The sequence below is a fragment of the Motacilla alba genome, chromosome 27 (assembly GCF_015832195.1).
Source record: "Motacilla alba alba isolate MOTALB_02 chromosome 27, Motacilla_alba_V1.0_pri, whole genome shotgun sequence".
Taxonomy (NCBI): Eukaryota; Metazoa; Chordata; class Aves; order Passeriformes; family Motacillidae; genus Motacilla; species Motacilla alba.
Genome location: NC_052042.1, coordinates 5,094,987 through 5,107,823, shown reverse-complemented (window position 1 = coordinate 5,107,823; position 12,837 = coordinate 5,094,987). Strand labels below are relative to the sequence as shown.

Below are 12,837 nucleotides of genomic sequence, written 5' to 3'. Positions count from 1 at the left end.
TAAAAACCCCTCTGAATTCCCTAAAAAGGCCCTAGTTTTCAAAAAGTCCTAAGACCCCACAAAAACCTAAAAATAGCCTCAGAATACCCTTAAAATACACTAAAAATACCCTAGTTATAAAAAAACCCCTGAAATACCCCTAAAAATCCCCAAGGAACCTTTAAGAAGGTCCTAAAATACCCTAAGTCGTCTTAAAGGAGCTCTAAAAAATACCCAAAAAATCCTTAAAATGCCCTCATAAGACCCTAAAAAACTTTGAAATCCCCTCAAAAACCCTAAAAGTATATATTGGATCTGGGCTGGAATCCAGAGTGGGGGAAAACCGGGACTGGATCAGGATGGGATATGGTAGGGGAGAACACCCAGACTGGATTTTAGCCAGCATACAGAATGGGAGGAAACCTGAACTGGATCAGCCAGGACATGAACGAGGGAATCCCAGACTGGATCAGGAATGGGAAATGGAATGAAAGGAACCATATTTTCCATCTTTTATCCCATTTAACTCCCTGTACCTTCAGCAGGGACATTGAGCTGCACGGGAGCTGCCAAGGACAGGGATCCATCCCACAGAGGGAAAAACTCTCTTTGCTGAGAAATGTTTTTAAATGTGCCTGGTGCAGGCACTGTGGCAGGGGGTATAGCTCAGTGGCAGAGCATTTGACTGCAGATCAAGAGGTCCCTGGTTCAACTCCAGGTGCCCCCTCTTTTGCTGCTTTTCCACCCTTTTTTATGTACTACGCATTTCTAGAAGTCACTTTGGAGTAATTAACCTTAATTTGCACACTGAATGATGTGTTTAACACTGCTGCTCCATGGATTCTGCAGCAGGAGCCAAATCCTCAGGAACAGAAAACTTGGGGATTTGGGAAAAAACATCTTTGAAATGTTTTATATTGCCACAGACAGAACAGGGGGAATAGCTCAGTGGTAGAGCATTTGACTGCAGATCAAGAGGTCTCTGGTTCAACTCCAGGTACCCCCTCATTTCTTTCTTCTTTCCACCTTCCTTTTGCCAAAAATCTGCCACAGGAGAAATCCATGGAGAGCTCTGAGCTCGTGGGGTGCTGGTTTGAGCTCCAGCACGCAAGGAACAGAGACTCTGCTGGAAAAGTTTTGGGGTTGTGCTCTAACCACTGACTGTCTGTGTGTGCTCTTCCCTGTGCTTAATTCTCTGTAATCACCACCAGAGTGTCTTTTTTTATCTTATTTATTGAATTATTTGATTGATTCTATTTCTTAATTCTTTATTTTCTTTATTGAATTGTATTTAAAATTTCATTTTTACCATCATTTATCATGTTTAACCCCTGTAGCTTTCCCAGGCACTCCCTGGAGCTGTCAAGGAAAGAAATCCAGCCCCTGGACAGCAAAACTTTTTCTTTGCTGAGAAATGTTTTTAAGTGTGCCTGGTGCAGGTGCTGTGGCAGGGGTATAGCTCAGTGGTAGAGCATTTGACTGCAGATCAAGAGGTCCCTGGTTCAACTCCAGGTGCCCCCTCTTTTGCTGCTTTTCCCCGGGGGTTTTGGGGGGGTTCGTCACTGGGATGGCAGCTCAGCCTCTTCCCCTGCTCATTCTTTTTCCAGTTGCAGACGCAGATGGAAGCTGGGGGGAAATGTCAGAGACTCCAGGGAGGTTCAGAGCGTTCATGGGACAGACTGGGACTGGGAAGGGATGGGAATAAACCACCCAGGACTCCATTTTCTTCAAGATGGAAAAAGCCCATTCTTCATTCACATAACTAATAACGTTATGTTTTATACATTTTATATAATTTTATACATTTAATACTATTTTTATACAGTTTTACAGACCTCGTGTGTGACTCCAGCTGGTCAGCAGCTTTCCTGACAATTATTGGTTAGTAACAAGCTGTTACTTGGTATTGACTGGTCACTTAAACTCCCAGTGGGTACATGCAGGAAAAGTCATTTGTGAGACATAACTTTCATTTTTCTAACACTGTAAAACCAGTTTATACGGGTGAAGGTTGTTTTTTCACTCAGGAATAGATTGGTATGGTGACCTACTGCTCGCAGAGCATTGCTTTCATATGGCAGCCTGCAAGGTGCTAGCTTCCCTTAGAAGAAATGACAAGATAACAGAGCAGTCCTGATTTTATGAGGCCTTTCTCTTATAACTTGTCCACTTTTTTCCACTTCTAATAATCTTTCCACTTACATTTTTTTTTTATAATTTCCATTTTTTCTTATATTTTTTCCCAGGAAGGAAAGGAGCTGGGGAGGAACTGGGCCAAGGCCTCGTGTGGGAGTGCAGTGAGTCTGTGGCTGCTGCTGCCCCACGGATTCTGCAGCAGGAGCCAAATCCTCAGGAACAGAAAACTGGGGATTTGGGAAAAAACATCCTTGAAATGTTTTATATTGTCACAGACAGAACAGGGGGTATAGCTCAGTGGTTAGAGCATTTGACTGCAGATCAAGAGGTCCCTGGTTCAACTCCAGGTGCCCCCTCTTTTTTTTCCACTTTCCACCTTCCTTTTGCTCAAATCTTTCCCAGAACACGCGTGGAGAGCTCTTGCAGGAGCTGCCAGCTGGCTCTGTGCACTCAGCATTGGTTCTGAGCTCCAGAATGCAACCCCTGAGTGCTGGGGAAGCGCAGGGGTTGTGCTGTGTGTGAGAAGCACTCCCTGTCTGTGGAGCTTTTTTGTGTTTTAAATTGACTGCAGGCATCAGATCGACCAGAATTTCTCCTTTTCAGCACCATTTATCACATTTAATTCCCTGTAGCTTTCCCAGGCACTCCCTGGAGCTGTCAAGGAAAGAAATCCAGCCCCCGGACAGCAAAACTTCTTCTTTGCTGAGACATGTTTTTAAACGTACCTGGTGGAGGTGCTGTGGCAGGGGGTATAGCTCAGTGGTAGAGCATTTGACTGCAGATCAAGAGTCCCTGGTTCAACTCCAGGTGCCCCCTCTTTTGCTGCTTTTCCACCCTTTTTTCCTCCACAAATTCCTGACACACAATCCACGGAGAGCCTTTCTTGCCCCTCTGAGGTGTTGGAAATCACTTGGTGATGTTTTGCCAAGCCTGAACTGCCATTTTGCCACTCTGTTCTCCTGAGTTTTGCAGGAAACACACAAACTTGACAGCTGCAGCTCGAGTTTTTCCTGTTGGAGTAATTACCCTTAATTTATACAGCGAGTTTTATTGTACTACGCATTTCTAGAAGTCACTTTGGAGTAATTAACCTTAATTTGCACACTGAATGATGTGTTTAACGCGTGCTGAGCTGCTTCCTCCAGGCTCTGAGTCCAGGCCAGTCCGGTTGGGTGGCTGCAATGCCACAGCTCATGGTCTGGGCAGCCCCGGGGCTCGAACCCGTGACCCACGGCCCCGCAGGCGGCGGCGCTGCCCCTGAGCCACGCCCCGGCCGCGGGGAATGGGGGGGCGCGGGGGGCGCGGCGGGAGGGTGGCGCAGGGGCAGCGCGCTGGGCTGGGAACCGCGAGGACACGGGTTCGAAGCCGGCCTGGCTTCAGAGGGGAGTAGCCAGATTCTGTCCTGGGAGATCACAAGCTCCAAACTGGGAGATCAGGGCAGTTATCCCGCGACATCAGTGCCGGTATGCCGGGAGATCACCGGCTCTATTCCCAGAGGTTCGCCAGTTCTGTCCCGGGAAATCTCCAGCTCCGACCCGCCCCGGCACAGATCGTTTGTTCTGCCCCCCCACGGACTGGGAGGTCAAAGGTTCTGACCCAGCCCGGGCACCGCCGGAGGTGACGGCCGGAGGGCAGGCCGTGTGTCGCTGCCCGCCCCCTCCACGCGTCGCTGTGACGGGCACAGCCTGACAGACTCGTCCCGTGGCTTTGGGTGCTTTTGGAATTACTCACTTCATCATTTCCAGGCGTTTCTTTGGCATTGCTGCAACTAGCCTCATTTGAAGCAGGCTCGCATCTTGTCTGAATTCCCCGGCAGCGCCCAAGCCCAGGCTGGACGGGGCTACCTGGCACAGTGGAAGGCGTCCCTAGCCATGGCAGGGGTGGGAATGGAGAGCTTTGGGGTCCCTTCCCATCCAAACTATTCTGGATCCCATGAAAACACCCCCCCACCCCCCCCGGCCCGGTACCGAGGGGCCTCCCCGCCGGTTCTTTCTCTTCCTCCTCTTCCCGCACCGGCCCTACTGCGCGCCGCCATCTTTCCCGCCGCCTCAGGGCGAGCCGGAAGTGACGCACTGAGGAGGAAGACGCGCAGACCCCGAGCGGCGGCGCACGGTGGTGACGTATTTCCTGTCCCGGTAGCGGCGAGGGACGCGCTCGCCCGGCGGCCGCGATGGGGGGGGGAGACCTGGTGAGGGGAACGAGGGAACCGGGGGGAACGAGGGAACCGGGGGGGGCTGCGAGGGGCCGGGGAAGCGTGAAGGAGGTTGGGGGGCTGACAGGAGGCGGGCGGTGAGAGGGCACTGAGGAGTCTGAGGGGGCCGGCAGGGCTGGGTGGGACCGGGAGGGGGCTCAGAGGGTTCGGCTGGTCTGTGGGGGCGAGAGGGGCCGGGAGGGGAAATGGAGGGGGCTGAGCGGGGTCTGAGGGCAGACAGAGGCGCCAGTGGGGGCTGTGGGAGGGGGCTGAGCGGGGGGTTCGGAGGGGTCCTGGGGGGCTGAGAAGGGGCTGAGAGCCGCAGGGCCGGGAAGTGCGGCTGCCCCGGGACTGAGGCCGCTCCCGGGGCCCGCGGGAACCGCGGGTCCGTTCTCTGGGCCCGGCTGCCGGCATTGCTGGGCTGCCCAGGCCCCTCGGTGCCGGTGCCTGTCCCAGTGCCAATCCCCTCTTTCCGCAGAACCTGAAGAAGAGCTGGCACCCGCAGACGCTGCGCAATGTGGAGAAGGTGTGGAAGGCAGAGCAGAAGCATGAGGCCGAGAGGAGGAAGATCGAGGAGCTGCAGCGGGAGCTGCAGGAGGAGCGGGCGCGGGAGGAGATGCAGCGCTACGCCGAGGACATGGGCACCGTGCGGTGAGGGCACGGGGACACGGGCACAGGGACACGGGCACCGTGCGGTGAGGGCACGGGGACACGGGCACCGTGCGGTGAGGGCACAGGGACACGGGTACAGGGACACGGGCACCGTGCGGTGAGGGCACAGGGACACGGGTACAGGGAAATGGGCACCGTGCGATGAGGGCACAGGGACACGGGTACAGGGAAATGGGCACCATGTGGTGAGGGCGCGGGGACACGGGCACAGGGAAATGGGCACCGTGCGCTGAGGGGACAGAGACATGGGGACCATGTGTCACAGCACAGGGACATGGCCACCATGCAGTGAGGGCACGGGGACGCAGGCACTGTGCAGTGAGCAGGGACACGAGGACATTGGCACAGGGACACCTCCCACTGTCCCAGTGCTCCCAGTGTCCAGCCCGGCCTGGGGCACTGCCAGGGATCCAGGGGCAGCCACAGCTGCTCTAGGGTTTCTGCTCCATCCCCTCCCCTCCTTGCCAGGGAGGAATTCCTTCCCAAAATGCCATCCCACCCTGCCCTTTGTCAATTCAAACTCATTCCCTGTGTCCTGTCCCTCCAGCCCTTGTCCAAACCCCTCTCCAGCTCTCCTGGTGCCCCAGTCAGGCACTGAATGACCCCAAGCGGGTCACCCCAAAACTTTTCCAGGCTGGACAGTGCCATGCCTGTGATCCCAGCCTTGGGGCCGTGTCCCCCAGCTCCAGCCCCAGGCCGCCCCTGCTCACCCTCCAGCACGGCCCTGCAGCAGCAGGGTCAGTCGCGGGTTTTTTGGCACAGGAAGCGCGAGGAGAAGCTGGAGTGGATGTACCAGGGCCCCGGGGGCATGGTGAACAGGGACGAGTACCTGCTGGGGCGCCCCGTGGACAAGTTCATCCTGGACAAGGTTGGGGACAGGGACAGCGCTGGGGACACGGGGCTGCTGCCCGGCTCCATCTTCGCCAGGGCCGGGGCCAGCTCCGTGCTGGACATGGCCACCAAGATCCGCGAGGACCGCTCTTCATGATCAGGTGGGGAGAAACAAGGGCCCTGCAAAGACTGCCACTGAGCCTGGATCAGAAACAGCTACATTGGTTAGAAATTAACTTGCATCAAAAGCACTTAAACTGACTAGAAATATTACATTATACTGTCAATATATATCCTCTAATATGTATATCTCTCCTATAAATGTCCTAATATATATATACTCTATGTCCTTTAAATATATTTACATTATCCTCTACCAAAAACAGTTCAATTGATTATAAATATTATATTATCCTATAAACAAATATCCTAGAATCTACAAATATCCTATAAATATATCCTACAAATAGATATATTATCCTGTATCAATAGCAGTTGAATTGATTAGAAATGATCCTGTATCAAAAGCAGTTGAATTGATTATAAGAAAAGGGGGAACTCCTCCTCAGTTTTGCTGAATACACAAGATTTCTCTTTATTCCTGCTTTCTCTGTTTTTAGAGCTTGCACTGCTGGATCCTCTCTGTGCAAATGTGATTGAAAAAAACTGATTTTTTTTCCCCTTGCTTTAGGAAGAGGGAGGAGGAAAAGAAAAGAGAAGTTTTGAACAATCCAGTGAAAATGAAGAAAATCAAAGCCTTGGTAGGTGTGAGGCAGGGGAGGAGCAAAAATCAGACTTTTTATTGTCCGGGACAAGGAACCAAGCTCTGTTTGCTCCTTAAACTCCTCAATTTTGAGAGAAAATCTCATTAAACGAGATTTTACATGCCTATAAATTTAAATTTTTATATCTATACATTTAAGTTTATGTATCTATGCATAGCAATTTATAAACGGCTATAAATAGGCGCTTCCCCTTTTCTTGTAATCAAAAATTCCCATTTATAAATTGCTATAAATTTATATATCTCCTTAAATGAGATTTTCTGGCTTGAAATTTATAAATGGCTGTAAATTTTTATAAGTATCTCTACATTTTTATAAAGATATTTCTCTGGTAAGCACTGCAAAGACATTTTTTACACCTTTAAATAGGAAAATCATACAAATGTCTTTAATTAAAAAAACAAATTTAGAGATTTTTTTGGCTTCAGCTTTTGTGCTTTTCCATGTGGAATTCTGGTGTTTTCCCTGTGGTGCTGAGGGAATTTTTTGCTTTGCAGCTGCAGAACAGTTTGGATAAAAAGGAGAGGAAGAGGAAGAAGGAGAAGAAGAAGAAGCACAAGAAGCACCGGCGGCACAGCTCCAGCAGCTCCAGCTCCAGCTCTGAGGAGGAGAGGCCCAGAAATAAGTGAGTTTTACTTTTTTTTTTTTGCCAAAACTACCTCCGTTCCTGCTTGTTTTTCACCTGCTCTCTCTCAGCTTTTTCTTTCTAATTAATGCTTTTAATTGAGTGTTTCATTAAATTCTTCCTTCATTGGTTTTGCATCGTTAATGTGTGCTAAAAATTGTAAAAATTGATTTATTCTTGCAATTTGCTTTCTTCAAAAGGAGTTTATTTTCTTTCTAGGTCTCAGAAGAAGGTGGATGATTCTTCCTGGAAGTCTGCTCCTTCCAAAATCCCAGGATATGGATTGCAGGTACACCCTGGAAGGGAGAAAACAGGAGTTTTGGGAATTGCTGCAGCAGCTGGAACAGGAATGAATAAATTTTAGATTCAATTTGGAGCCATCTAAGCCTTGAAATTCAAATTATTCCAGATTTTTGCTCAGAATTTGGGATAAGGTTGTTCAGATGCTCCTCATTGTTCATGGAAAGGGTGGGAAGGGACATCAAAGCCCATCCTGTCCCGTGGGCTCCCACTGTGCCAGGCTGCTCCAGCCTGTCCTGGGACGCTTGCAGGCATCCCGGAGCAGCCACAGCTCCTCTGGGAATGCCACCCCGGGGAGGGATTCCCTCCCTCAGCCGTGCCAGCCCCAGAGCTGCGGGCTGTGCCCTGTGTGGGGCTCTCCCAGCCCTGAGCTCCCTCTGCTTCGCAGGGCAGGGACCCCGCGGCGGGGCCGCGCTCCCCGGGACTCCCCGGGCCCGCACAGGGAGCGCTCCCGGAGCCCGTCCCGCTCGCCCCAGAGGCATTCCAGCAGGAGGAACCCCCAGAGGAGCTCAGCATCTCCCTCCCGGCACGGCAAACTGTGAGTGGAGGAAGGCATGGGAGTTCCCTGCAGTCCCGTGGGGTCTCTGCTTCCCGTTTCTGCCTCTGTCGGGGTCGGGATTGAAGGCACTGGAGAGGATAGCTCGTGTTCAGACTCAGGTGTTTGTTGTTTATTATCAATGTTACAGTCTCACAGCAATGAGTTCTGCAGTCTGTCATCAGCAAGGCACAAAATGGCCAACCAGCTGCTCTTAAAAGTCTTTTAAGGCTAAACTATCCAATTAAGAAATGACACCTAGATTATTTTCACTTCTAACCCAATAACTGATTGCGTGAAGCCTGCAATGTGGACTTTCCTGTCCAGTTACAAACCATATACCCATGAAGAAGGAAGAAATAAGAAGGTGAAGAACAACCTGCTTCTGCCCTAGAACTTCCATCTTGCTTCATATTTATTACTATATTCTAGAACCCAAACTCTGATTTTCCACTCTGTGATGTTACACACTTCTAACCAACTCCACACCACAGTCCCAGTGTGGGATCCATTTTGGAAGCCTTTTCCACAGCCGCAGGTCAAATGCAGTGTTCTCTTGTCTGTGCCTTTCAGTTTAAAATTTAAAAGTTTGAAATTCTCAGCAGCCAGGGCTGCAACACAATGCCATCCCCGCTGTCCCATTTCTGCCCTGGAGCTGTCTGGGTGCTCCCAGGAGGGGACAATCCCAGTTTGGACTGGAGACACCCTCTCCAGTCACACCCCTGAGGTGTTGCTGTGAATAGGGCTTGCTTGGGCTCTCAACTCCCTTCAAACTGCTCATTCAGCAGTGTTAAATTACTTAATACAGACAGTTATAAAAACAGGTATTAATTGTTGATAGAATCCCTGTTCTCTTCAAACTGATCATTCAGAGCTGTTAAATTGCTTTTATTTAATACAGATATTTTTACAGATATTTGTTGTCTTTATTTAAGGCAGATAATTTATCATTCAGAGCTGTTATTTATCATTCAGATTATTTATTTATTTATTATTCAGATTATTTATCATTCGGAGCTGTTAGATTGCCTTTATTTAGTGCAGGTATTTGTTGATAGAATCCCAGTTCTCTTCAAATGGATCACTGGGCTGTTAAATTATCTTTATTTATACAAATAAAATTATAAAAGCAGGTAATTTATTTGCTGATGAAATAATTAAGAAGAAAATTCAGAGTTTATTCAGTTTAGGATTGTTCCTAGAGTGGCCAGATAACAGCCCTGCAGCTGTGGGAGCCACCTCAGCCTCAGGATGTGTTATAACACCCAGTAATGCTTATAAATGTTTATAAATTTGATCAAGATGGAATCAAATGTGAATTTTGGTGCTAATGAGGCGCGATTTTGGGGTTGCAGGCACAGCAGCCGGGAGGAGAAGGGCAGAGCCAGGAGCCCTTCCCCCAAAAAGAGCTTCCGGCGCCAGCACCCCCCCGGGCTACACCAGGTCAGTGGGACCCTGTCCTGTCCCTGTGCTGGGGGGGCACCTGGGCACCAGAATTTCCTCTGGTGGCTGGAGTGGGACAGGTGGAATACCCAGGAAATCACACACAGGGGCCTCAAGGCTCGCCTGGTGCTGCTGGCTGGTGGGTGGCACCTTCCCACAGCAATGCTCGTGGTGCTGCTTCTCCTGCAGGGCAGGAATGGGAACTCTGGGACTCCTGGAGGGTTAATTTGGGGGGGATCACCATCCCTGGGTGTGCTTAACAAAGCCTGGGGGGTTAATTGGGGGGGATCAGCATCCCTGGGTGTGCTTAACAAAGCCTGGGCTGGCACTGGGTGCCAGGGTTTATTGAGGGGGTTGGGGCTGGGCTGGACTCGATGGTCTTGGAGGTCTCTTCCGAGCCAGTGATTCTGTGAATTCTGTGATTAGGTGGTTCTGTTCCATCAGGAAAAAAAAAAAAAGGATCCTGAGAGCGTGATCTTGGAATTTAAACCAATTAGGAGATCAATTAAATCTGAGAGAGATTAAAATTAAATTCAAGAGGGAGAAAAGAGCCTCCTCCTGGGATGTGGGGAGGTGGAATATTTTTAAATGGTGGACACTTCAAAATGTCCTCACAAGCCTGGCTGCCAAAGACAAACCTGTGTTAAACCCCCCTCATCTGGGGGATTGTGAATCAGCTTTGGGTGATCTGAACCTTTTCCAACCTGAACAATTCTACCATCCCAGAGTGAGGAAGGTGAGGGGCTTGGGGTGCTGCTGGTTCACAGAAAAATCTCTCCACAAGTGTTTTCCTGTATAGATTATGTCCTATGGGCCTTTGACCTCTCTTGTGGCTACCCTCAATTACTCTTATTTTGATACTTGCATCAAAATAAATCCTGTTCTCATTAGAGATATTAAAGGCTGGTGGAAGTTCTCTAAGTGCTGGTTCTGTTCCCTCTCAGAATCTGACTAAACAATCACTGATTTTGCTTTTTTAATTAATCTCACTCCAGCAGGTGCTTCACTTCAGTTTATAACTGGGCAGAATTTTGTCTCTGCCAGACTCTGGATGTTGTGAAAATGGTTTCATGGACTGTGTGTCTCTTTCATGGACTGTGTGTCTCTTTCATGGACTGTGTTTTTCTCTCCAAACAGGAAGCTCTCTCCTGAGGAGCTGGAGCGAAAACGTCAGGAAATGATGGAAAATGCCCAAGTGGAGGGAAGAGGAGAGAGCCAACAACCTCAGGAAGCACCGCAGGGAGGAGGAGCTGGAGAGGGAGCTGGAGAAACTCGACTCCAGGGATGGGAAATTCTTCCAGTGAGTCTTTTACCCCCCTCCTCATCCAAGGGGAATTCAGCTTCTGAGGGATGGCCTTGGTGTCTGGGGTGCTTCAGATGCTGGGATTGCACATCTCCCCTGTGCCTGGCAGAGCTGCTGTTCCCAAATTTTCCCCTCAACCCAAAAAAAATGTTTCTTGCTGATTGGGAGTCAGACCCAAGCTGGGCATTGCTGATGTTTTGCCACTCTGGGAGTGTTTTGTATGCAGATAATAGTTTAGAAATAATTTTATAAATTATATATTATATTTATTTTAATTTATTTATTTTTATTCTAATTAATATTAATGTATTTATTTATTATATTTATAAATATTTATCATATTCTAAATTATTAAGAATAATTTAGAAAATCCTCTGGTTTTGGGAGCATGGGAGATTGAGGCCTGCAAGTCCCTGTGAATCCGTGGGACTGCATTCTGTGTTTGGCAATAAAACCTCTGAGCACAGGTAGGAGTTTAATTCCTTGTGCTCGTGGCAGCAAAGCCCTGAAGCTGCCCAGAGCTGGGATCACAAAATTACAGAATCCTGGAATGGTTTGGGTGGGAAGGGACCTGAAATCCCATCCAGTGGACAGGCCACCTCCCCCTGCGCCAGGCTGCTCCTGGGACACTGCCCCCGGGATCCAGGGGCAGCCCCAGCTGCTCTGGGAATTCCATCCCATTGTCCAGTCCTCTAGCCCAAAGCTGCTTCTCCTGCAGCCAGGGTTGTGATTGGTGTCTCTGCTCCCGTTCCCTGCAGCCGTTTGAAGCTGGAGAGTGCCTCCACCTCCAGCCTGGAGGATCGGGTCAAGCGCAACATCCACCTCCCTGCAGAGGACTCCTGCAGCCCCTGGAGAAGAACTTTATGCAGAGGTGAAGCCTGTGCTGGCCCTGCCCTGGGCAGAGCTCAGTGGATGTTTGTTCCCAGAGGTGAGAGCTCTCCAGGAACAATTGCAGCTCCCAGAGGGGATCCTGGAGCTGAGCCCTCGGAGCGCTCTGCACTTGGGGCCTTTGTGTTCCATTTCTAACCTGTTGCCAGAGCTTCTCCTCCTCTCCCCACCTGACTGGTGTCGCTTTTGTACATTATTACCGAGCTCTGCTTCCTCCTGTGCCAGAGCTGAAGATCTGTTTTTGTTAATCCTTAAAATCCAGAGCAGAGCCCATCCACACGTGAGGTAACCCCATGGAATTGGGACAGAACTGCACCAAGTCTGTTGCACAGTGTCACCCTTTGCACCCACACCTCACAGTGGGGTGTCTGTGGCTGGCGTTTGGTGGCGTTTGGTGAGATTCATTTCATTGATCTCTGACCCAAAGGAAGCAGTTTCTGAGGGGGAAAAAAGGGAATGAGCAGAGCCTAGCTGACACAGCAAACATTTCTCTGGGATTTTGTAATGTAAGTAATGTGTATATGTACAGCAGTGTAGATTTATTTTATCTTTTTAATTAAGAAACTTCTCTGTCGTTTGTTAAATGTCCTTCGTGGTGTGGCGGCATGGGAGGGGCAGGGCTGTGGGCGGTAAGGGTCGGTGATGGGTTCGGGAGGCCGCAGCAGCCCCTCCCGGGTGTGTCCAGCCCGCAGGCCCGCGCCCCGGGGCCGGGGGGGGTCCCCGTTGTCCCCCGGGGGTCCCGGCGGGGGTCCCCAAGCGGCCGCGGGCCCTTTAAGCGACGGCGCGTGACGTTTGTAACAGTCCATTCATAATTCCAGCCGCCTCGCCGCTGATTGGTCCGTTACCAGCGGGGCGTGGCCCTGGCACCGCGTCACACCAATTGGGCGAGACCATCTCCGGGAGGAGAGAGGAGGAGGGAACGGGGCTTTTTTCCCCTCTGTCTCTTTCTCTCTCCGTTATCCGTCTCCCTTGTTCCCTCTCACAGCCCAGTGCGTGCCGCGGCTCTCCCGTTCCTGCCGCAGCCCGAGCCGCGGCTCTCCCGCCGCCAGCGCCCACCGCTCCCCCGGCTCGGGCGGGACATGGCACCTCCCGCTCCCCACCCCCCTCAGCCCGCCGCCATCTTGGCGCCTCCTCGGCGCGGGCCGGAGG

The 12,837-nt window shown here is 50.6% G+C and overlaps 1 protein-coding gene, 1 long non-coding RNA gene and 5 other non-coding genes across 7 annotated transcripts; 6 read left to right on the top strand and 1 right to left on the bottom strand.

The window, feature by feature from the left end:
* Positions 1-601: 601 nt before the first annotated feature.
* Positions 602-4,137, bottom strand: LOC119712301. Its single transcript, XR_005259808.1, has 2 exons — positions 3,847-4,137; positions 602-3,125 (listed from the first exon to the last, which is right to left on the bottom strand). It is a non-coding gene; the product is annotated as an uncharacterized LOC119712301 (long non-coding RNA).
* Positions 635-706, top strand: TRNAC-GCA. Its single transcript has one exon. It is a non-coding gene; the product is annotated as a tRNA-Cys (tRNA).
* Positions 914-985, top strand: TRNAC-GCA. Its single transcript has one exon. It is a non-coding gene; the product is annotated as a tRNA-Cys (tRNA).
* TRNAC-GCA lies at positions 1,429-1,500 on the top strand. The gene has a single exon. It is a non-coding gene; the product is annotated as a tRNA-Cys (tRNA).
* TRNAC-GCA lies at positions 2,399-2,471 on the top strand. The gene has a single exon. It is a non-coding gene; the product is annotated as a tRNA-Cys (tRNA).
* On the top strand, positions 2,861-2,931 carry TRNAC-GCA. Its single transcript has one exon. It is a non-coding gene; the product is annotated as a tRNA-Cys (tRNA).
* Positions 4,138-4,215: 78 nt separating the features above from the next.
* Positions 4,216-12,269, top strand: CWC25 (CWC25 spliceosome associated protein homolog). The gene is given in 14 exon segments (XM_038163322.1): positions 4,216-4,303; positions 4,785-4,957; positions 5,741-5,949; positions 5,952-5,970; positions 6,501-6,570; positions 7,092-7,219; positions 7,439-7,512; positions 7,913-8,057; positions 9,410-9,511; positions 10,635-10,689; positions 10,691-10,797; positions 11,559-11,622; positions 11,624-11,647; positions 11,649-12,269. Coding segments are annotated over 14 exon segments (1,215 nt in total). The 5' UTR covers positions 4,216-4,285; the 3' UTR covers positions 11,676-12,269.
* The last annotated feature ends 568 nt before the right edge of the window (positions 12,270-12,837 follow it).